This window comes from Styela clava, chromosome 9, assembly GCF_964204865.1.
Source record: "Styela clava chromosome 9, kaStyClav1.hap1.2, whole genome shotgun sequence".
NCBI classification, from domain to species: Eukaryota; Metazoa; Chordata; class Ascidiacea; order Stolidobranchia; family Styelidae; genus Styela; species Styela clava.
In genome coordinates, this window is record NC_135258.1 from 2415609 (window position 1) to 2441046 (window position 25438).

Consider the following 25438-nt stretch of genomic DNA (forward strand, 5'->3'; position numbering starts at 1 on the left):
ATTTTGAAATATTCAAGGCAAAAAAAATATCGGTAAAATTCTCATATTTTATTGTCTTGAAAAATAATGCCTGTTTGTGTTTGTTGGTAACACATAGTATAGGATTCGGTATTCTAGATTCATTCAAGTATTCTTGAATAGTAAATTATTCTACATTGCCCATTTGTGGTTTGTGGAAGAAGTCTCAAATTGTAAATTGATTACATGAAAGACCTTGTGATGGTGGGAGTGTAAGGCGTGTTATGGTTGAATATGACATTTTAATTTTTGACTTAGACATACCTCAACCTTTTTTGTTTTTGTAAATTTATTTATCTCAAATTATTAAAAATTGTGCTTCTTTGTTCAACAGATATTATATCGTTAACATACTTTGAATAGTTTTCAGTGGCATATTCTCCATGTTATGATTACATTTTAAATGATTTTCTTGAAAAATGGCTGATCAAGACCAACCACAAGAGGGAGCTAACGTTGTGAACATTCAAGGTGAGGCTCAGTAGAATTTATTAGATAATTTTGCATTTTTAGAACAAGATTGTAATTGAAAACCTGAAGTGATGTTTACATTTCATATCAAGTCAGGTGTTTAATAAATTACTAGTTGACTAGTGTCAGTATTTCTCAATGTCTATGTCTGAACCTTTCCGAATATTAGTTTGCCAATTTTTGTTTGAATCATAAATCTTTTGTTTTCATTTTTGAACGAAATTGAAAACCCTTGTTTTATTGAATGCAATCTATCATATGTAGTTCATTCATGAACGATGTTGAACCTTTTTTTCAGATGCACAAATCAATGAACTGCATGCAGCCAATGTGAATCGGCTTCATGCTCAGGCAGACATAGTTCAAGTGGGTGACATTCAGCAAGCTCATGCAGAGTTCATTCATGCAGACAATGTTCAGAACCTCCATGTGCACTATGACAATAATGGTATGTTTTTTAAAACTGTTGTTATTTTCTAACAAGCAATGTTTTTCTTTTTAATCCATAAATAACTGTTTTATTTTGAATAAATTATTTATCCTGAAAGTATTTTTTTCTCAAAGTTTAGAGTAAAATTTGAATGTAAACTTTCAAAACACCCCTTGTTTTGGAAACATGTGAGGTTTTCACATAGTTACCTGACAAAACCTCGGGTTCAAAGAAATGACACCTTAGTTGTGCTTGTGCATGAAGCTTGACTGAGGTATTTGGATGCCTCAATAGGAACATGTTCAGGTCGGCTTTTATGTGGTAATCTATATTTTAGTGTAGTATTTCCAACTTTATTACATCATAAACTGGTAACATTTGGAAAAATATTCTCTTGTACCTGCAAAAAATATTGAAATGGATGAAACATATGATAATCATTACGGTAATTATGCCAATTAGCATTATAGGAAATCCCAACAACTTTCCAATTGTCAAGTCTTATGGCTGATTACTTGAAAACTAAAAAAGTCGCCATTAACGCGTGCAATTGCCTTCTGCTAAAATCGCTGATAGTTTTCATCAACGTCTCGTATTATTTAGGCCATAAATGCCCTTAAATTGGTGTTTATGGTGTTTATTCTTTCTAAATCACAAATTTGTGACACGATAAACATGATAATTATTTTAATTTTGTACTTGCACGGAATTGTGGAAACTGATAAGCGTGCAATTGCCTTCTGCTAAAATCGTCGATCGTTTTCATCAGCGTGTTATTTAGGCCGTAAACGGCTTTACGTTGGTGTTTATTCTTTCTAAATCACAAATTTGTGCCACGATAAACATGATAATTATTTTAATTTTGTACTTGCACGGAATTGTGTCAACTGATAGACGTGCAATTGCCTTCTGCTAAAATCGCCCATCGTTTTCATCAGCCTGTTATTTAGGCCGTAAACGGCTTTACGTTGGTGTTTATTCTCTCTAAATCACAAATTTGTGCCACTGTAACAATGATAGTTAATTAATTTTTGTACTCGCACGGAATTGTGAAAACTGAAAAAGCGTGCAATTGCCTTCTGCTAAAATCGCCGATTGTTTTCATCAGGGCCAAAAACGCCTATACGTTGGTGTTTATTCTCTCTAAGTCTAAATCACAAATTTGTGCCACGATAAAGATGATAATTATTTTAAATTTGTACTTGCACGGATTTGTGAATTCGGTGAGAGTTATTATAGGTTCATCGGCGGCGAGGTTCTAAAGAAAAAAGAAGGAGTAAATCCGCCATCTAAATTTTTTGATTGAAAATCGGCAATATAAAATACTGAAAATAAAACCGCAAACAATATAAGTTTTGTTGAGTCCCATGACAGTCTAAAAACGCTTTTCTAGGCATAGAAAATCGCAAAATTTTGTGTGCCTATTGCACACATTATGTTTGCTCGCCGTTTAGGAACATACCGTCACTAAAATCGAAACACCGTTAATTGTGGGCGGGGTTTGCCTTTTTGTTCATTACTTTTATATTGTTTTCTAGAATTTTCGTATTATCATTAAACAAAACGTGATTTTTTTTCCCGGTTTGTGATGATATATAAGAAATTAATCAGAAAAATATCGATCATTGTTTATTGTACTGAAATAAATTTTACTCCATGAGAATTTACAGCAGATTTTCCGAAAGGTTTTATCTTTAAAAATAATTGGAGTGACAGCATTGCAATTTAAACGAAGTCAGTGTTACAAGTACATCTCAAATTTGTGGAATTCGCAAAATAGAAAAAAAAAAAGGATCAAAACAATATATAATCGAGCAGTACCACACATTTTTTTGTCCGCGGAATTCCGTGGTGTTTTGAAGAGGCTTTTGTTTCGTCGACGCAACCGCAGGTTAAATTGAACACAATTAAATTAATAAAGCAGGACCTTTTGAATATGCCCTTATCGGTCATGGATTGATTACTTTGCACAAGAGAAAAATCATTTTTCGTTGAAAAAGTCGGCTTTTTTAAGTGGCGTAATCGTGGCGACTGTTCGGCATGGATTTCGATGCGGTATTTGTATTTTTGATTTACTGGTATATTTTATATCTATTTTCATTGTATGAAGTAAAATTGTACTAAACGTGATTTTATACCAGATATCAAGATTTTACTAACGGCGATAACGAGGTCGCAAGATTCAAAAGTACGTATCAAAATTAAATACATCAGGCAGCTTCTCTCATATTTTTATGTCCACAGATCGCTGTGATATTTTACTGCAGTAAGTTTCTATTTTGACGTAAGAAGTCGCAACCGCGACTTACGTTGGACACAATTAAATCAAAATATAAGGACGTTTTAGAATCTCATAGTTGTCATGAATTGAATATTTTACGCGACAGAAGTTGAAAAGGCGGCTTTAGTAACGAGCGCGTGATCGTGGTGATTGTTACAGACGGCACTGGAAATTACCGATTTTGAACCCCCCCCCCCCTTTTTGAAAATCCTGGCTGCGCGCCTGATCATTAGCATTTACTTTTCATCGTTGGGTCCCCCCAAGTCAAGTCATAAAAAAGTCCCAGTAATCTGACACCATGTGGTTACACATGACAAACAGTTAACAATTTTGAATTTACAGTCGTACTATGAGCGTTTGTTTGTTTAAAGTTCAGTTCCATTTTATTTGACACCAAACACCCATCTGTGGTGATAATTATACAGTCTTGTATTCTTGAATTATTATTTAAAATACAAAATCGAAATTGTGTACGTACACTTATCAACCACCAAATTTTACCAACTTCACAAAATTGATAAAAAACCTTTAAATTGGACCAATCTCATGCCCCTCACTGGTAAACCACATTTATTTTTTGTTTTAGCCGTTTAGACAAAAACTATGGCCATGAAAACTGATCTACTATTCAAATTAAGCATTCGACTTCGACTCTGGACCAGAAGCAGAATATTTTCAACTTTAGTTTCAATATAAGCTTACAAAACTTACCCTAATCATTTTTAGCTCTGCACCCTCAAGCTGCACCACAACTTCAAGTACAAGCTGATGAAGCTTCTCCCAGAACTATGCAAGAAGAAATGCCATCGACTTCAGGTATGAATCACGAATCATGTCAAGTATTTTTATTATGAATAAATATAAAGCCAAATTACAGGCATTCATTCAGAAGTCATGAATATAAATGATTTGAACTTTTGTTGTGTAGGAGACTGCTTTTGAAACTCAGTTTAATCAGTCATGGATGTTCTTATGAACTTTTTGAAAAGACTAATATTTCTTTATCCTGTATACGCCCACTATGACTATTATGTAAATGACAGGACAGGGGTAGAGGAAAGTCAATAAAACAACTCGATCATATGACAACCATGGTCTCTCGTCTGGTTACCAGTCCATGCCGGTTATGGGGTTAGTTAGCCAGTTATTTGTTTCATCAAGTCCATGCTTCCCAAAACAAACAACTGGCTAACTAATCCCATACCTAGGGTTACGATATTTTTGTGACTTCAAATCGGGACGCCACGAAAGACAACGACCCCTTAGCTGTGATTTTATAGCTTCACATTTTCCGATTTTACTACATAGGCCTACATTCCTACATTTAAAGCTGTCTCGGCTGTCTTTATTGACCATATTGTTATCGAAATTTCACACGCATATTCTCTGTCCAAATATCGGGTTCAGTTCGAAAAATAGGAAGGAATTGACGTTAACGATACTGGTACAAATAATTCGAATTTAGAGTAATTAGTATTGGTTTTACATGCGATACGTCTGCCATCAATGGGAATCAGCGGGAAACGAACGCATTCACATTCAGTTAGGAGGCTAGCGCTGCGCTACACAGAAACAACAGTAACGAGAACATGTTTGTGTATTATGCTGGAAAAGCGGGACTTTTGGCTGACTTATCGGGACGGCGGGACAAAACGTTAAAAAGCGGGACTGTCCCGCCTAAAGCGGGGCGTATGGTAAGCCTACCCATACCCGACCTGGACTGGTAATCGGACGAGAGGAAGTGATTTGCCATATGACTAAGCCGTCTTATCGGCTTTCCTCTTCCTCTGGATGAATATGTAAATCTTATCCTGGCCTGCATACATGGACTTGAAAATGGAAGAAATCGTAACCGACCACCGGTTACATGAACCACCCTACGAAGCCTGTGCGAAGTCCAGCCATACTCTTGCATATAATTGTCCACCGCTGTATTTGAACCCACACAGGGTAATCAGAGGTGAAGTGGCGACTGCATTTTCAACGCTCAGCAAAATTCATGCTTTGGACCTCCTAACAAGTTTCAAAGCCCCCAACTTTTTTGACAGTTTCACGTACATAGCGTCTGACACTTTCCCAATTATCTAGATTTAAATTTGTTTACACCGGTTCAAACATTTCCAAATAAAAACAGGCCAGAGTTTGGTCATTTTTCTGAACATTCTATGTCTTAACTCTATCTTAGAAATGTTTTGTTTAAATTTGCCTCCATTTGATCAGAATGAGTTTATAATATTTTCAGTAATTCAAAAAACTATTTGAGTTTATATTTATAATTTACTTCAGATGAAACTACAAGAGTTCAAAGAATGAAGGGATCCACTGATACCAAACTTGCCTCAGATGATTTTCCTTGTCCGGTCTATGAAGTGGCGCCTATACCATCAAGTAAGTGTATAATCATATCTATTAGTGCTTCGTTTATGCAGATTGACACACTTGTAATTTCCAATTTTCTCACATTTTATTACCGTTTTCAGGTTAACTATTTCAAAAATTGAATTTTGAGAACGCTGAAAAGCTATCAATGCAATACTGCACTAGCTCAGTGTATCCCAACCGCGGTTTTTCTTGCCGGTCCGCGAAAAAATTTGCTTCGTTGTCAGCGAGTCCACTCCACCGAACCGGATCTGCATAGCTTTGCGATGCGATTTCATATTAAATTACTTTCAGAAATGGACTTATCACCAAGTACATATTGAGGATGTTTTTTATTCACAAAGAAAATATTCAGTTGCACATTTTCCCATGTGTGCCAAAAACTGTATATAATAATTCGCTCTTCCTATTTTATAATATCAAAATGTTTTGTGCAGTCAAAAACACAAGCAAAATATATTACGGTATAAATAAGACCCGTTCACATCCATTTTTTTTTATTTTCATGATTTGTGTCAGTTCAATATTTTGTTTCCGGTCCGCGAGGTAATTTTATTTGAAGTCACTGGTCCGCTAAGGTAAAAAGGTTGGGAACCAGTGTTAACTCTAAGGAAATTATGAGTGCGAAAGTGCTTCGCAGTTGAAAAAAAAAGTGCGAAAGTGCTTTTGCCGATTTTAGCAAGTTAGGTGCCCTAGTTTCTGCTTAAATTCTTTTCAAACAGCATAGATACTCGAAAAAGCGCTTCTTCGGTTAATATTGCGAATTAAAGAGGTGCCGCTCTGTTAACCGAGTTTGTTTAAACCCTTGTTTAAAACAAGCGAATTCATCGGTAACAAAGGACACCTGTCGCGAACAAAACTTTGTGAAATCAAACCAACCATGTCAGTTGCGAACGGTACTCCTTTCCGTGTACAGCAATGCCTCGCACATTTTTGTTACTCCTTCCTCCAACAGACAGCGATTAATACACACAGCAATCGATATTAGTTACTACTGTCCATAGCCAGAGAGGTGGTCATTTGTACAAAGTATGTGCTAAATAACATCCCCGGTCACCGATATGGATTGACGTCATGTTTCTTCATCCTATTTTTTCTTTGACAGATTACACAAATTCACTATGAAAGTCGGCATCCCGCTATTTTGAGCGATAGGTTGACCTACTTGACAATAAAATAATAGTCATAAAAGGACTGTTATACCTAATTTAAGACCTTCTCTTCAAACTTCCTATCATTTTCATTAATTCAAATCACGCCATTAAAAAGCAAGATCAAATTTATTAACATTAATTTCGAAGTAAGAGTGACGAGAAAGAATTCACCTACGAGTGCTACGACTGTCGCTAACAGACGGAAACGATAAAAATGAGAAATTTTTCAGTTGTGGTGTTTTTTCTTTCTGCGCCTATCATATCTGTTCAATTCAAGCGCTTCAAAGACGTTTTTACGTTTAGAAACGTCAATCCAGATAAAGTAAGACAGGTAAATAATGTATTCTATGGAAATTTCCAGAGATTTTGGCGGGAATATTATTTTGACCACGTAGAATTGCTATCATTGCCGATTTATTTAATCAGTATATTTAATTCGAAGCAACACTGAGTGTTCACGCAATGACGATTTTGCAAAGTGTTTTATTTATCATTTAATACGAAAATAACACAGAAACGATAGAAACTGCAATCATAAAAAGTCAGCTACTGTTAGCTTTATAAATATTTTCATCACGGGGTCAGTAATGATAATATTGTTCGCTAAAAACTCGGACCGTAATTCACAAACTGTTATCGAACCAGACGATGAGGTCAAAATAAAAGTAAAAGGTTCATGAATTCACTACTTAAGTGTCTTCAACATTTTCGCTCATATGAACTCATAGTTCGGCTTGAAATATGAAAATAACTTCAATGTCCGCCGCTGCGTGAGAATTATTACTTGTGAAAAAGTGCTTTAAAATATACTGCAACAATAATTAGGATGTGAAAACTCCGCATTGTTACCGAGTTTTCAGTCGTTAGCGAGTTTCTATTAAATAAAAATAAATATTCAAATTATTCCATTAGAAAAAATCCGATTTTGCCCGTCTCTAATCACGTGTAGGTAGGACTCATAGGATGACAATAAAAAGATTTACATTGAACTACAGGAGTGATAGTTTCACACATTTCATGGACATTTAATCGATGTTTTTGTGCATATAAACGATTGTAACACCATTGATACTCACGAGTTTTTCTTTTCTCTTGAAATTAATTTTCACAATTTTTATTTCTCACATTTGTTTCTCTCCGGAAATACCTCATTTATGAAAAAAATACGTTACGTGGTTACAACTGATTGCGAATTAAATAGTGGTCGAAGATTAGCAAGTATATTCTTGAAATAGGCATATCAAATATTCACCAAACGACTACAGAGGGAGGCGAGCTACACGAAGCTCTGGAATGTATTTAACAGACGTCTCACGGAGTTGTATATTGTACGATTAAAGCACTTACCGGTATTTAATTTTACTATAATATTATTATTATACACCTATTTGAGCATCCGGGACAATTTCTAATTTGAAATAAATGAAAACCCAACAAGAACATATCCTAACTAATACACAGATGTAAAATATAAACATTAATTAAAAAAGTTATTATTCAAGGAAGACAACATGATCGTACAATTCCGCCCGATGTTGGCCAGTGAGATGATAAATAAATGCTTCCTGTGTATTCGATCAATCAACTTTAGCGAATCGTTGTTTTGCAAATAGCAGGGGTGCAAAATATTTCCGTCCAGTGATATACCGTACTCACAAATATTCTCCGCAATAAAATCATAACCTCGCATATCAGTGAGAAATAGTTGCATTTAATTTTTGACTCTAGTCAAAAGTACGATTTATAGAGAATGAATAGATAATATTAAATATCGCAAAATGGCACGTGCTTTTGACATTCGTGGTTACAATAAAATGGCTGTTAATACGACCTATGTATTTGGTGATTTCGCAAATCTGTGAGAGGCTGCTAAAAGTTTCTTCTAATTCAAAAAAGAATGGCCTAGGTTTACATTCGTTACAAAGAATGTATCGGGTATCAGAACTTTTTGAATGGCTCCAATAAATTCACTGCACTGAGGAAAAAACAAATCCTGTCAAACTTGCACTTGAAAATCGTGTACTTTGGTCACAATTCATCGATATCATTGACAGTCACATGACCACTCTCGTTTGAAGAAACGCACTGCGTTGTATTGGACGTCTGGTTTCATAGAGGCCGCCAACTGTTTTTGCGGGAGAAGCGCAATGGTGGGCTTGTATAATAATCATATTATAAACAAGAATTTCGCCGTTAATGGGAAAGCTTTATCTCATATGTATGCACCACATAGGTTAGAATTCCAGCAAATATTATTATGTAATTCAAAATTGGGTTACAAAAGTACTAGTAGGCAACTTATTTGTCAACTTCATACTCGCACGAAAATAATTGTCAACTTTGAATTTTTGCCATTCAAAATCGGAAAAAAGTGCTATTTCGCAGTCCCTAAGAAAAGTTGCAAAAGTGCAAAAAAGTGCGCTAATAGTGAACACTGTTGGGAACTATTGCTCCAGCCTACTATGCAGTAGTAGTCATGGTTTTTGCAATAAAGCATGCAAAATAGAATCCAAATTAGGTCTGGTAAGAGGTAGCGAGCGACACGTGACCCAAAAATTTGTTTGCTATTATTACGGCGAGCAATTTTTTATCTATCAATCTCGGGGCAAGTCATAAACTTGCTATATAAATATAATTAGTTTCCAATATTGGATTTGATAGATGATGGAACAAACAATTTCTTATATAATTAATTAAATGCTGGGTGAAGGCTGCCCATTTGCATCATCATAAACAACCAGAAAATAAGTTTATTTCTCCGGACCCGTTCAAATTCGCAAAGTACAGATTCAGAACATTCACAAAATACCTGATTTTATTGACTTTTTCGAGGCACATATTTGTATAGACCTGTGTATAATAAAAATTTATTACCAACAACATCATTTCACTTGATTATTAAATGCATTCAAACCTTATTCAGGAAAGCGTAAAAGAAAAGGAAATGGGAAAAAGGCGAAAAAGGAAAAAAGAAAGCAATGGAAAAAATTCATCAATTATTTCAACAAGAGAACCTTTGCGCAAACAAAGGTGAACATCACAGAAGATTACAAACAGCTAAACTTAAACGAACCGGACTTTGAAGTAAATCCCCAACTAAGAGAAGTGCCACTTTTCTACAGAGGAGAAATGGCCCCCAAGACTAGGCAATATAATATCGAGACTGGATTCACTGTTAAAGCAAATGAAGAAAAAGTTGGAAAACCTATTTCTCAGAATGAACTCATAGAACAATTAGGCAACAAAAAATACAGGTATATTGCCATATTGGGACAGGCAGGGGGCGGGAAATCAACAAGTATGAAACGCCTCGCACGAACACTTCATATCATAAACAAATTAGGAGAAGAAGCCCAAGCCGATGAAGCATTGCAGCTGGAACATCGCTTTGAATTTATTCATCACTTGAACATCAAAGATATCCCCGTTTTGAAAGGAACTACACGAGATGAAGCCATCAGTCCATGTGAACTTCTTTTTGGGAAAGAAGCTTCAGGACTCTCACCACAAGAATTGAAAGACGGCTATGAACGGCTGCAACAAAATCAATCAAAGTCAATTCTTTTCCTTGACGGACTTGATCAAGCAACTTGGAGTCTTCTGGGAAAACACAACAAGATGAAATATACTGATAAATCTAGCACAGCAACTGTCATGTACAATATCATAACAGGCAATCTCTTTCCTGACATGACGATCGTGATTTCTTCGCGCGAGTTCAGAGTGGCATCACTCCCATCAGAATTGAGGCCGCAATTCATAACTGCCCTTGCTGGTCTGGCTCAAAATGATATCAAGCGTTTGTTCATTGCAATTATAGGAGACAGCGGTGAAAAAGCTTGGGAGAAATTAACAATGCAGTCGCCCGCACTTATCCCGTTATCATCTGTTCCTCTTTTTCTAATATTCAATGCAATCGTTTGCAAGGACAACCCAGATAATCCACCAGATACTATGACTGAGGTAATGCTGCAAATCCTCCACATCTTCATACGATCCGCTCATGCCCGTAAAAAGGAAAAAATTGAAGAAACACTCCAGAAACTAATGCAAATGTCATTCGAAGGCACAAAAGAAAATCGAGTCATTTTCACAATCAAGGATCTCGAAAAAGTAAAGCTTAGTCCTCTTGAGGTTCAGGACTTTGTCATCAAGGTACCTGGGAAAAATATGTTCAACCAGCATCTCATGGAAGGAGACCATCTAATGTTCTTCAGCCATCAAATCTTTCAAGAAGTATTATCCGCTCTCTATATTTCAAGCATGGATTCTACTACGTTTCGCACCTTTATCGAAACTGAGATTCGAGACGATCATTGGGCAGTTGTTCGTCGTTTTCTAAGTGGAATCATTCTGAATCCTGATATTGAAAGCAGTCTCATAACAAATCTTTCTTCTGGTAATATTTCTTATAAGTAATATTTCATGTGATCATGTCTTTTACACCAATTTTGAATTAGTTTGACAACTAGGATTTAACTACTTGAAGGAAAAGTCAACAAGGAGGATTTATCATGTACTGAATTGTGGCCTTCTAGTCTAGTGAATGACCAAACCATGACCAATCAGCAGATACTTTTTATTTCACTCTATAACTCTGCGAAGTCCAATTATGCCTTATGTCCAAAATTATCCCCACACAACTCAAACCTGCGTCTACCATATATGGTAATCATAATACTTTTATAATTACCAGGTGCCAGACAAGATGATAAAAGAGAGGTTCTAAGAAAATTTCTCAAATCTCAATCAAGTCAAAAAATGAAATTGTATGAAAAGTTGGAGCTGTTTGCGACATTATACGAAGCTAATGACACCGATCTTATTCGTTCCTGCATCAAGGACATCAATTTTTCTAACACATCCTTCACTACAGTCGGAATGCATGCAATGTCATCGGTTATGCGACGTTGCAGCCAACTAGATCAGGTTCGCCTCGTCAATTGTGGTCTCAATGCCGAGTTGGTTCATATCCTGAAGTACAATCTAAATGGTTCTTCTTTAAAGGTAAACATATAGTTCTAAACTTAGTGGATTGTGATTGGAATATTTTATCATAATTTCAAGCATTGGTTGTGATGTGCATGATTTTCAAAATAAATTTTTTTAATGAAAAAATCAATTCTTATTTTGTACTCATCCCCATAACAATAAAAATAATTTTTTATAAATTATTATTCTACGCAAAGATGAATGGTCTGATTTAAAATCAAAGTTTACTGGCTCAGACTAACTTTCCCTTCGCTATAGTATCAGGGAAATCACTTTGGTTGCAATATGCGATGAGTCCAAGGACGTAGCTCGCCCATAATATTGGAATGGTTAATTTTTTTTCACACTCACTGACTCATTCGTGCTTTTCACTCCAAACAAGACCAGGTACAAGCTGCCACTGATAATTTAAAGAAGGTCTCCACAAACTTACTTCGCTGTCGAAGTTATTCAATCTATCTTGATTGGTTCGTTTGAAGCAGAGAGGGCAAAATTGCCCTCATAAGGGCGGTTGTTGTTTGCGACAACTGGGGGGTCTGACTGCAAATTAGCCAATTGGAGACCCCTGATTGTGTATCTGGGCGATTGGGAGCACTGATATCAAATTGGTACCATCTCCACGTTGCGACAAAATTGGCTCATTTTCTTACTTGAGTCATTGAATAACTAGTTTACATATCTAATACCTAAATTCTCGAATTGCTAAAATCTAGCCTGATGCGATGCATGAAGTGTCTGACATTGTGTTGTGTAAGTTGATAATATCGAAGACAGTGATCAATGCAGCTTATTTAATGGATTTAGATTGAAACATTATAATAGCCTTAGTTTCAAAGCTCCAAAATGAGTTTGCAAAGCGAAAATGTAGGCAATGTAGTAAGCTTTACCTCCAATATGGCTTATTCTGGTTTGCAACGATGCGTTTGTTGTATCATAAAACTTTATGTAGCAATAAAACCGTCCAGACTTTCTCAGCATATAACAAAAATTAATTTGGGAAAGCAGGAGAAATTTTTTTCTGTTTCAGACACTTTGGGGAAATTGAAAAAAGCAAAAAACCATTGGACTGAGCCATGGGTGGCCGACATGTTTTAAGTGGTCAATCGCGTCTGATGTTGAATGAATTTATTATCATATCCCCCAAAATTGCCTTGAACCAGTTTCATGCAGAATTAAAATTTTATTGTCTTATGCATTGGCCTACATGTGTGAGGCGGTATTTTCAGCTCTCACCAATATGATGACAAAATACAAGATGAGATTTTCCGTATAGTCGGAATAGTGTTGAAAAAACTCGCGAGTTTGTGTTTCACTGCAAATGCCGCAAAATCTTCTTGAGAAAGTTTGGGAAGGGGAAGTGATGGAGGGACTTGCTATGCCATGGGGGTCCAAACCACGGCCTGCAGCATGATTATCATGCCTGCAGCATTGGCTGGAATGTAATTAAAAATCATTTGATGTTTTTTAGTCAAAAAAATAACCAGAATAATCGTTTAACATATTGTCACATCACTAATGTCATTAAATTGACTGGTACAATAGCCAGCAAAGTTGAATAATGTGGTCAGCTAGTCTAAATTGTTGTATAGCTTTATATCTTTTCAAACGGGAATGTATGCTAACAATATAGGCAACATAGAAGACTAGAAATCGAATGGCGAATCTATTAGGCTAGGTTGGGTATTCTTACTGAAAGCTAAATATTATTGTTATGGCCGAACCTAACAACATAGTCCAGCCTAAAAAGTGTTACAAAAACTGCCACCTCTGTATTGAAAAATTTAGTAATTACCCTCCTGTACACTCACATTTGGCAAAAGTTGGTAATCAATCAAACTGTAGTTATTTGTAAGTTATTTTATAATTGTGAGTTTGAAAAGAAAGTTCAGACAGATTTTCAACTGTATATGAGAAGAAAAATACCACAATGCTTGATATGTCCGCCAGTTGTGCCAAAAAATACAATCTACAATCTATTTCGGAATCTTGCGAGCAATGAGCATTTTTCGACGAGAATTTGTCTTGGGAATCTTATCAATGTTACATTAGCAAAAGCACTTTTATTATTAAAGAACCTGGAATCTTATACTAAATGTTGATTTAGGAAGTGTTTTGCATGTTTAATGAAGTTTTATGGTGATTTTCCCATGTTTTAGCTTGATAAATCACAAATAATGGTCAATGTGTTTACGCGAAAAAAGTATATGTTTCATATTGCGCTGCTTACCGTACTCATTCTTTGCATTATTGTGGCCTGTGAACAAATGCAAAAATAATTTTTTGGCCTCCGAAGCTGACAACCTGGGACCACCCTGGGCTATGCCTAAGAATTGATCATACTTAAGTGATAAAAGTGAGTCCTCTCAAAGATAAGTCATAGGCATAGGAGCAGTTACAGGGGTTTGAAAGTCCTTGAACCATTCGTATGTCATGAAGTCTTTCCTTCACATGTACAAATTATTATAGTTCACTCAGGTATTAAAATTCCAAGTTAAGCTATGTGTAGTAACTATGTATAGTCAATGATGGTTATACCTTATATCCCATTTAATAGAAAACTTAATGTTTACCTGAAAGCATTGCTTGCTTTGCATTGTATGTACTTCTGTGTGATAGCGTTCAAGATGTTTTCCGCTTGTGAAAATGTTGTTGTGACAAACCTCAAAATTCTAAGCTGTATATTTATGCCAATGTTGATATTCATACTCTATTGTCCATCATAATCTTATCCTTATGTTTCTATAACTATCGAATGGCGCACCCAGAGAGTTGCTGGTTGATAACTTGATACCACTTTAATATTGTATGTCGTTATATATAAATAAAAACAAAACTTCATACTCTGTCAATTGAAGACTGTTAGATTTTCTATAAACTTGCACAAAATCAGATAATCCAGATCAGGACTCTGGTTTTAATTGTTTAAAATGTTGGAGTTCAACAAAAGCTACCCAGAACAGTTTAGGAGTTTAGTTTAGTATGTCTAGATGATATGTTATACCACCGCCTCTTGTTAGATTACCACTCAATGTTGGGTATAAGATTAGTTAGCCATTTATTTATATCCAGATGCATGGACTTGATGGTGGAGGAAGCCGTAACCAACCAGCGGTTACCTCATCCACCCCTACGGTGTTGAGGGGTTTTGCAATCCTCTAGCACTTAATTATCTTCACAGAAATCGAACCTGTGAACACATGCAGAGTAATCAGAGGGGCGGTGGCAACTGCATTTCTGATGCTTAGCTCGATGCACCACCCGCCATACCATAAAATAATTTAATATAAAATTATTGCTAATATCTATTGGATAATATCATATTCAACGAGTATTGGTCCGTGAATCTGAATAAAAATCATAAGTCCAATGCTTTAAAAATAGGGACAGAATGGTCTAATGACTACACCAAATTTTAATTTATTATGGAGATACTGAATTTTCTACAATAATTTCTTAACATTGGTTAATCAGCAAGATTTTGACAGGGATGTGTGACAATTAAAATTTTAGAGACTCAAGACACATTTTTCCCCATGCAGGTTGGCAAAAAAATATTTTCGCTTCCAGCTAGATTTATCTAGATTCCCTATTAGCTTTTAACATGCACATTGAAAATAATCATATTTTTTTTTGAAATTTTGCCCCTTTTTTGGGCATTGCAACATAAAACTTTTATTATAACACAATCTGGCGCTATCTTATAGTGCTGGTGCTATTACAGAAATGTTTTCCTTGTATTCCATGTAAAGAGTCTTTACAATCAAATGTTGAATAATTTTTGGAAATTTTTTCTTTTTGTTGTTTTGGTGCTCTCATAGTATTCGTAACAGGGCATTATTCCTTAGGATACTTTACCTTTCTTAGTTCCCACATTGGTACGAATACTTCCGGAGTGGTATTTTTCCAGTTTCAAATTTTGAATAAATAGTTGAAGCTGTTGTCTGCTATAAGGCTTCTACTTACCGGCACAATTTTTTCAAGAATTATAATTTTTTTCTGTGTAGAATATTTCAACCAAAATTTTTTTCCTAATTCATTGGTAACAATTGCAAGTCAGTTTCGAATCTTGAGAGGGAGGATTGAAGAACTGTTTGAAACTTTTTTTGTGTGTAAAGAGAGTCATAGAGAGATAGTACCAATCTTTTTAAACAACCTATTAACTGGAACGATGAAATAACATTTAAATGTTATGAAGCTTGAACAGTGTGATAAGTACTACACTGCTCATCCAAGGGTTGGTTAACAGGTGTGTTTCCAGTCTGGTGTCGTTTTTTTTGTTCCCCGAATTGGCAAAACCGAAGGGTCATACCCAGGGTTGCCATCTACCCAGAGTAAAAAATAAGCACGGGCGTCAAAAAGGAGATCATACACCAGCCTTCCAATTTTGATCATTAGAAGTCGCTTCGAACACGGCTGTACGCAGCTCCGAAATCGCAAAAAGCTATGGAGTCACTGCGACACGCAATCTCTAAAGCAGGGGCAACTTTTTGTCGCTCGGGGGCCAAAATCAAGTGTTACAAATCTTGGCGGGCCGCACATATTTTTTTGAAAAAGTTAAAAACTGAACGGGTGGATGATGAACCACATTATTTATACAGACTAAAAATGGCCATAACCGAATACTGGACTACTCTGAATACATTCTAAAAAATATTTTCGAATCTGGAATTTCGAATACATTCTAAAATCCCACAAAGCATAAGTTATTAACTTCTTTAAAATTCAAGGACATAGCAATTAGGTAAGCTTCAATAATATTATCATAATAAAGCAATTTGTTTAGTTGAAATGCATGTATATGTAAGGTATGTATAATCGTTTGATATATGAACAAAAATCATTTGGCAATATATTTATAGGTAATGTCGGATTAAAAGGACTTTTTTGTGTATCACTGTCATAATTGAGATTTATTGGAGGCCCACTATTGGCTCGGCAGTGTGGCACATCCTGATAAGTATTAGGGATACGCCTGCATCTCTGATTATCCTGTGTGTGTTCGCATGCTTGAATCCCATGCGAGGTTGATTATATGCGAGAAGATTGCCACTGGTCAGTTACGGGTTCCTACACTGCCAAGTCTATGCATTTGGAAACTGGCTAATTAGTTAATCCCATACCCAACATGGAATTGTTAATCGAGCGAGAGGCCTTGGTCCGCCATATGATTAGGCCATATTATCTGCTTTCGTCTCCCCCGGGATTAATATGTAAAACCTATCCTATCTGCTAGAAAATGCCCAGCAACCCACGATTGGACCGCGGCCCACAGTTTGCCGAGCACAGGCTTAGAAAGCAAAATCTGTACAGAAATTAGAATGTATGGCGGAAAGGGCCCTAAGGCCATCAGCCCAAATGTAGTATCTTAGCAGTGCAATGGACCCAATAACTTTCAAAGGTTGGCATATTAGTGCATTTTATTTTAAATCTATAGGAAATATTTGGATACCACTACCTTTGAAGTTGGAAATTGAAATCCATCGTATTTGCTTCAATTCTAATGACATATACTCTAGCAACACACAGTCACAAGTTTATTGATTGTCCTTACTAAAAATTGATTGTGCTTGCAACATGTTGATTTAGAACAGGGGTGGTGAACCGACACTGACTGTCACAAAGTGTATATTATGCTTTATGAGTAGGCTTACCATACTAGTTCAGTGAGAGAGAGTGACTCCCTATATTGTTATGTCATATCTGTTTCATGTGTAATATGTCAATTTAGCATCTAACATTAGCTGCAATGCCATTAAATTATTTAAATGCTTGCTCTTTCTTTTTAGTAAATCTTTTGCCTCGTACATTCATTACTGTAAGGCTAAGCGATAGCTTCATTCTCTTCTATTGCCCTCCGCATGGCCCTCTGGTAGTCACTAATGTATTTTGTTGCTGCAGGCTTGTTAACAACATATTGGGATGTAATAATCCTTCAAGGTGGCCCAGCTAGATGTCTGAAGTTTGTTATATGGCCCACCGACAAAAAATGTTGCACACCCTTGCTTTACAGCAACCTTGATTAGGTGGTTCAATGGCCTACCACAGGGTGGTCCAAGGTTGTCGGCCTCGCGGGCCACAATAGTGCCAAGAATAGGTAATTAGTGCAATACAAAACAAACACTTTATTGTCCAAACACCAAATGAAGCCAAACCACCAAATAAAGTATAACGTGCAAAAATCTTACTGTATATACATTTAGTGTAAGATTTCAAACTCCTCATCTCGGAAAACGTGATATAGGGAAAAAATACCGTTTTAGATTGTCACCGACACAACTTGCAGACCTATTAAGCATGTATTGTGATATTTTCCCTCCCATATTCAGTTAAAAATCTGTTATTCAACTTCCTTTTCATACTCATGTTTAAAAATTAACTTATAAATGACTGAGATTAATTGATTACCGAATTTCACCAAATTTGAGATACAGAAGGATAATTACTAAATTTTCCAACATATTGGCAGCATTTTTTTGTAACACTGTTTAAGCTGGTTGCAAAAAGAAACACCCGGCGTGAATTACATTGTTCGGCCATTACATCAATATTTAGAGACCTCCTAAAGTATGCGCACCAAGATGTCGCACAACCTGAACTCAGGTAGTGTACCAAATTAGGGTTCAGGTTATGCGACATCTTGGTGCGCATACTTCAGGAGTACCATATTTAGTTATCAGGCACTTTTACTATTTTGGCTCTGACCAAAGCATCATATAAATAGATACTGCAGTATTATTTTATTTTAGACAGTCTTTAGATGTGAGATATTACACCACAGCTATCGCTCTATTTAAATTAAAAATACAGTACCTAAGGTCTTGTTCAGAGCAAAAATATAAAGACTCTATAATGAAGAGAGTAAGAGAATGTGGGTGGCCATTAGTGTATGTAGTAAATTTGATTTTAAATGCTGTTACTACTATGATAACAAAAGAAAAATTTCACAGTTCCCATGAAATACAAGTTCAGGCTCGATTTCACTTTCAGGCTTGGTGAGGAAACTAGTATTTCTTGATTCATGCTTAAAAGGAGAGGGAGAATGAATTTGTATATGTCGTTGTGTTCGGATAGATATATATATGCATACACTGGTAGAAACATGTAGGTCAGGGATGCCATCCCTGAATTTGGTCAGAATTTGGCCGAATAGTGCAGAAGCCATTGTTTTTTTTTGTGATGCGATATCAGACTCCACTTGAATTTATGCCCAAACCATAATTTTTAGAGGAATGCTTATGTCATAGTTTTAATTTTTTTTTATATTACTTTATTATTAGATGAGGCATTTTCGTTGATCCTAGTAAGAATAATTTTACATCACAAAGCGGTTCCTTTTTGTAAGTTCTCACTGCAATGCTGTGACATATTAAGTTTCTTGGAGAAGAATTCTCAGTTCAGGAATAGGGAGACATTAGTCTACTATGAGAGAGGGAGGAGGCATTGGTCCGTTTTCATTACTACGAACGAGTACTATGATGTTGGGTCTCGTCACGCTGTAATGTTTTATTACAGCCTCAAGATTTTTGAATTATTTTCAAATACAACTCATTATTGAATTTATTTGGGTTATTAGTAGGGATGGCTATAACTGAATACTGGACTACTCTGAATACATTTTAAAAAATATTTTTAAATCTGGAATTTCGAATACATTCTAAAATCTCACAAAGCATAAAAGATATTAATAACTTCTTTAAAATTCAAGGACATAGCAATTTGGTAAGCTTCAATAATATTATCATAATAAAGCAATTTGTTTAGTTGAAAAGCACGTATATGTAAGGTACCGTATATGCTCGTTTCACCGCCCGATCTTGATTAAGGGCCCGTTTAAATAGCCGCCCGTGTGAACAGAACATAAAAATAAATAAGGCCCGATGCTTATATACCGGCGCAATGTAAAAGCTGATTTTTCAGTGGTAGAGAACAATGGCAAATAAGAAGCGGTTTGTCACAACGCTGGTAGATAACAACACTCACGCCTTAGGCATCCAATTACATAACAGATAGCATTGATTACGTAACACCGTGGTTTTCAAACTGGGCGTCGCAACGCCCAAGTGCGTCGTTTCAATATTGATAGGGCGTCCCAAAACTTTTCATCTCTTGCAGATTTGTACCTGCGGTGCGTAGAAAAAGTCAAAATTTTCGTTTTTCTCGTTCAAATCCTACTTGAGAACTGGAAATGACAATATATTATTTATTGTAACGATCGATCTTATCTATATATATGTTTTTTTATATATTTTTGTGTATAATTTTACTTTAAAAATAACAAGCGCCCGTGCTTGAAAATAAGGGCGGGTTTGAATCAGGGCCCGTTTAGTGAGTTTGGAAAAAAAAATATGGGCCCGGGCTACAAAACAAGCAAATACGGTATGCATAATCCAATGTCAATCTTTAGTAAGGGCAATCAATAAACTTGTGACTGTGTGTTGCTAGAGTATATGTCACTGAAATTGAAGCAAATACCATGGATTTCAATTTCCAACTTCAAAGGTAGTGGTATCCAAATATTTTCTATAGATTTAAGTTGAAAATGCACTAATATGCCAACCATTGAAAGGGATTGGGTCGATTGCACTGCAATGATACTACATTTGGGCTGATGGCCTTAGGACCCTTTCCGCCATACATTCTAATTTCTGTACAGATTTTGTATTCTAAGCCTGTGCTCGGCAAACTGTGGGTCACAGTCCAATCGTGGGCTGCTGGGCATTTTCTAGTGGATAGGTTTTACATATTAATCCCGGGGGAGACGAAAGGTGATAAAATGGCCTGATCATATGGCGAACCAAGGCCTCTCGCCCGATTAACAATTCCATGTCGGGTATGGGATTAACTAGTTAGCCAGTTTTCAGATGCATAGACTTGGCGGTGTAGGAACCCGTAACTGACCAGTGGCAATCTCTTCGCATATAATCAACCTCGCATGGGATTCAAGCATGCGAACCCACACAAGATAATCAGAGATGCAGGCATATTCTTAACAGTTATCAGGATGTGCCACACTGCCGAGCCAATAGTGGGCCTCCAATAAATCTCAATTATGACAGTGATACACAAAAAAGTCCTTTCAATCCGACATTACCTATAAATATTTTGCCAAATGATTTTTGTTCATATATCAAACGATTATACATAACTTACATATACGTGCATTTCAACTAAACAAGTCTCTTTATTATGTTAATATTATTGAAGCTTACCTAATTGCTATGTTCTTGAATTTTAAAGAAATTAATAAATTTTATTCTTTGTGGGATTTTAGAATGTATTCGAAATTTCAGATTTGAAAATAGTTTTTAGAATGTATTCAGAGTAGTCCAGTATTCGGTTATGGCCATCCCTACTAATAACTCAAATAAATTCATTAATGAGTTGTATTTAAAAAAAATCAAAAATTTCATTACTAATGTTGTTTTCGTTGCTAGTTTGTTGTTGTTTTCATTGCTTTCTCATTGCTAGTTATTCTGTACTAAAGTCAAAGATTGCTTTATCTCATAATAAAATTATATGGGAAGAAAATTGAAACTAAAACAGAATTTTATTTTAACAATGTGATGATGAGGAGACTTCATGTGATGAGCATGAATGACTAAACTACATAAATTTGAACTGATAATTAGTTTATTAGAGAATTGGTGTTTGATGCATGTTTAAAGGGAATATGAAACAATATATCAATATCAATCCCTATCTCTAACTCAAGGGCCTTTTAGGGGAAAAAATCATAAAGTTTTCATAAATTTACGATGAATTGCATAAATTGTTCGTCTGGTGTAGGAGCCAAATTAATTCTAAATTCTTTGTCAAAGAGGCGCTGAGTTTGTTCTACTGGTTTATATGCTTCTTGCCAAACCGCAATTTTGCACCTCATTTCTAAGGTTAATCTCCTTATCATTCTGTGGGTTGTCTAAAAATGCGAACAATACCTAAATTTTACTACTTATCCATCCTATATTTGCTAAGGATATGAATGCTCTATGAGTGAGTACCTGAAAAGCAAATCAAACTTAGAAGTGTATACTTACTTTTGTAACACCCTGTATTATTTAGGAGTCAAGAAAAGCATTTGAAAAAATTTAGTCATTTATTTACTCGAGTCATCTTTTAAAAAACTCAAAGGAATTCGACTTGCACAAACAAGATATCTAACAAGATAGATGTTGTTATACACCTGTTAAGTAAAAAGGTTCCCCCATCCCTGATTTAGAACCTCCTATTGTGTGGTGAAAATTAACTTTTTACTATAAATAATAGCTACCACTAATGACAAGTCTTTGATAATCTGAGGAAAAAGTTTGTATTAAAATTTATAGAATGTATTTCCTTTTCAATAAATTACTAGTGATGCCAACTAGTGGCAGAAAATACATTCTATAGCGGGGGGATGGAACAGGCAACCCCCAGGCCACAATCCAACCCACCAAGCCATTTAGTCAACACTCAGATTTCCCCCATCAAGCATAAAATTCTAATTCGACAGTTTGTATTGAAAAAGACGCTCACATGGATAAAATACAAAATGCTTTTGGTCTTGCCGCTGTCGCTTGATGGTGGAGGGAGCTGTAACCAACCAGTGGTTACCTCAACCACCCCTACATTGTTGAGGAGTCCAGCAATCCTCTAGCATTTAATTATCTTCACAGAAATCGAACCCGTGAACACATGCAGAGTAATCAGAGGTGCGGTGCAAGTGTATTTCTGATGCTTAGCTCGATGCACCACCCGCCATACCATAAAATAATTTAATATAAAATTATTGCTAATATTTATTTGATAATATTATATTCAATGAGTATTGGTCAGTGAATCTGAATAAAAATCATAAATCCAATGCTTTAAAAATAGGGTCAGAATGGTCTAATGACTACACCAAAGTGTAATTTATTATGGAGATACTGAATTTTCAGGGACAGAGATGTGTGACAATTAAAATTTTAGAGAGTCAAGACACATTTTTCCCCATGCAGGTTGGCAAAAAAATATTTTCGCTCCCAGCTAGATCTACCTGGATTTCCTATTAGCTTTTAACATGTTCGTTGGAAAAAATCACATTTTTTTCTTGAAATTTTGTGAAAATGGTAGTGGTGTTTTTTCCAAAATAAGACCTGGCCTGAAAATAAGACCTAATTTGAATTTTAAAAATGATTTTAATTAAACCCTACCCGTAAAATAAATTTAAAAAGTGTGGGAGAGGAAAGGTTCAATGACGTGATGGTGAGGTATTTATAGGTAAGGTCAGATTAAAAGGACTTATTTGTGCTAAGGCCATCAGCTCAAATGTAGTATTATGGCAGTACAATGGACCCAATAACTTTCAAAGGTTGGCAAATAAGTGCATTTTTATTTTAAATCTATAGGAAATATTTGGATACCACTATCTTTGAAATTGGAAATTGAAATCCATCGTATTTGCTTCAATTTTAGTGACATATACTCTAGCAACACACAGTCACAAGTTTATTGATTGCCCTTACTAAAGATTGATTGTGCTTGCAACATGTTGATTTAGAACAAGGAAGGTGAACCGCCACTGACTTGTGGGTCACATAGTGTATATTATGCTTTATGAGCAGGCTTACCATACTATTCAGTGAGAGAGAGTGACTCCCTATATTGTTATGTCATATCTGTTTCATGTGTAATATGTCAATTTAGCATCTAGCATTAGCTGCAATGCCATTAAATTATTCAATTGCCAAAAAAATGTATGTTCTCCAATAGGTATGTCGGGTTCGCCATCCTTGATTTAGAACTTTTGATTGTATAGTGAATATTAACTTTTTATCTGTAGGTAATTAGCTACTTTTAATGGACAGGTCTTTGATAATCTGAAGCAAAACTTAATATTGAAAGATGACATAATCTATTTCCCTTTCAATGGATCACTAATGGCGCCCACTAGCGGCAGAAATACATTCTACAGCAGGGATGTGCAACAAGCAACCCGCGGGCAACAATCCAACCCTCCAAGACATTTAGTGTGATTTAGTGTGGTCAGATTTTCCCCATCAAGCATAAAATTCTAATCCGACAGTTTATATTTAAAAGGGCTCTCACATCAGTAAGAATACATAGGTAATGCTTTTTGGCCTTGTCTCTGCATTAAATCTTTCTTAAATCTTGCTCTTTCTTTTTTGTAAATCCTTTGCCCCGTGCATTCATTACTGTAAGGCTAAGCGATAGCTTCATTCTCTTCTATTGCCCTCCGCATGGCCCTCTGGTAGTCACTAATGTATTTTGTTGCTGCAGGCTTGTTAACAACATATTGTGATGTAATAATCCTTCAAGGTGGCCCAGCAAGATGTCTGAAGTTTGTTATATGGCCCACCGACAAAAAATGTTGCACACCCTTGTTTTACAGCAACCTTGATTAGGTGGTTCAATGGCCTACCACAGGGTGGTCCAAGGTTGTCGGCCTCGCGGGCCACATTATCATTTTCGTATCGTTCGCGGGCCACAATAGTGCCAAGAATAGGTAATTAGTGCAATACAAAACAAACACTTTATTGTCCAAACACCAAATAAAGCCAAACCACCAAATAAAGTATAACGTGCAAAGATCTTACTGTATATACATTTAGTGTAAGATTTCAAACTCCTCATCTCGGAAAAAGTGATATAGGGAAAAATACCGTTTTAGATTGTCACCGACACAACTTGCAGACATATTAAGCAATTATTGTGATATTTTCCCTCCCCTATTCATTTAAAAATCTGTTATTCAACTTTCTTTTTAAACTCATGTTTAAAAATTAAATTATAAATGACTGAGATTAATTAATTACCGAATTTCATTGTTCGGCCATTACATTAATATTTAGAGACCTCCTAAAGTATGCGCACCAAAATGGCGCACAACCTGAACTCTGGTAGTGTACCAGATTAGGTTTCAGGTTATGCGACATCTTGGTGCGCATACTTCAGGAGTACCATATTTAGTTATCAGGCACTTTTACTATTTTGGCTCTGACCAAAGCATCATATAAATAGATACTCAGTATTATTTTATTTTAGACAGTCTTTACATGTGAGATATTACACCACAGCTATCACTCTATTTAAATTAAAAATACAGTACCTAGAGTCTTGTTCAGAGCAAAAATATAAATACTCTATAATGAAGAGAGTAAGAGAATGTGGGTGGCCATTAGTGTAGTAAATTTGATTTTATATGCTGTTACTACTATGATAACAAATGAAAAATTTCACAGTTCCCATGAAATACAAGTTCAGGCTCGATTTCACTCCAGCTAAGGCTTGGTGAGGAAATTAGTATTTTTTGATTCAGGCTTAAAGGGAGAGGGAGAATGAATTTGTATATGTCGTTGTGTTCGGATAGATATATATGTGCATACTCTGGTAGAAAATGGAGGTCGGGGAAGCCACATGCAAAAATTGTCAGGATTTGGTCAAATAGTGTAGGAGCCATTGGTTTTTTTGGAAAGCGTTATTAGATTCCACTTGAATTTATGCCCAAACCATAATTATTAAAAGAATGAATATATCATAGTTTTAATTTTCGTTTTTATTATTTTATTATTAGATAAGGCATTTGCTTATTTGGACCTAGTAAGAATAACTTGATACAGAATAACAATATATTTTTGTTGGTTTTCACTTTCCGATTTCAGACGATATTTTCAAATATCTGCATTTATTCATTAGTACATTTGCTGACCTACAATATGTTTAGTGTATTTGACT

General features: G+C 35.7%; 1 protein-coding gene across 1 annotated transcript in view; it reads left to right on the top strand.

The window, feature by feature from the left end:
• The first annotated feature begins 356 nt into the window (after positions 1-356).
• The window catches only part of LOC120340106 (NACHT, LRR and PYD domains-containing protein 1 homolog), a 31432-nt gene continuing 6350 nt past the window's right edge, over positions 357-25438 (top strand). The window contains exons 1-6 of the mRNA XM_078115813.1: positions 357-489; positions 788-937; positions 3927-4016; positions 5487-5588; positions 9657-11132; positions 11430-11740. Coding sequence (XP_077971939.1) covers positions 438-489; positions 788-937; positions 3927-4016; positions 5487-5588; positions 9657-11132; positions 11430-11740 — 2181 coding nt within the window. The 5' untranslated portion in view covers positions 357-437. The remainder of the gene's footprint in view (positions 490-787; positions 938-3926; positions 4017-5486; positions 5589-9656; positions 11133-11429; positions 11741-25438) is intronic.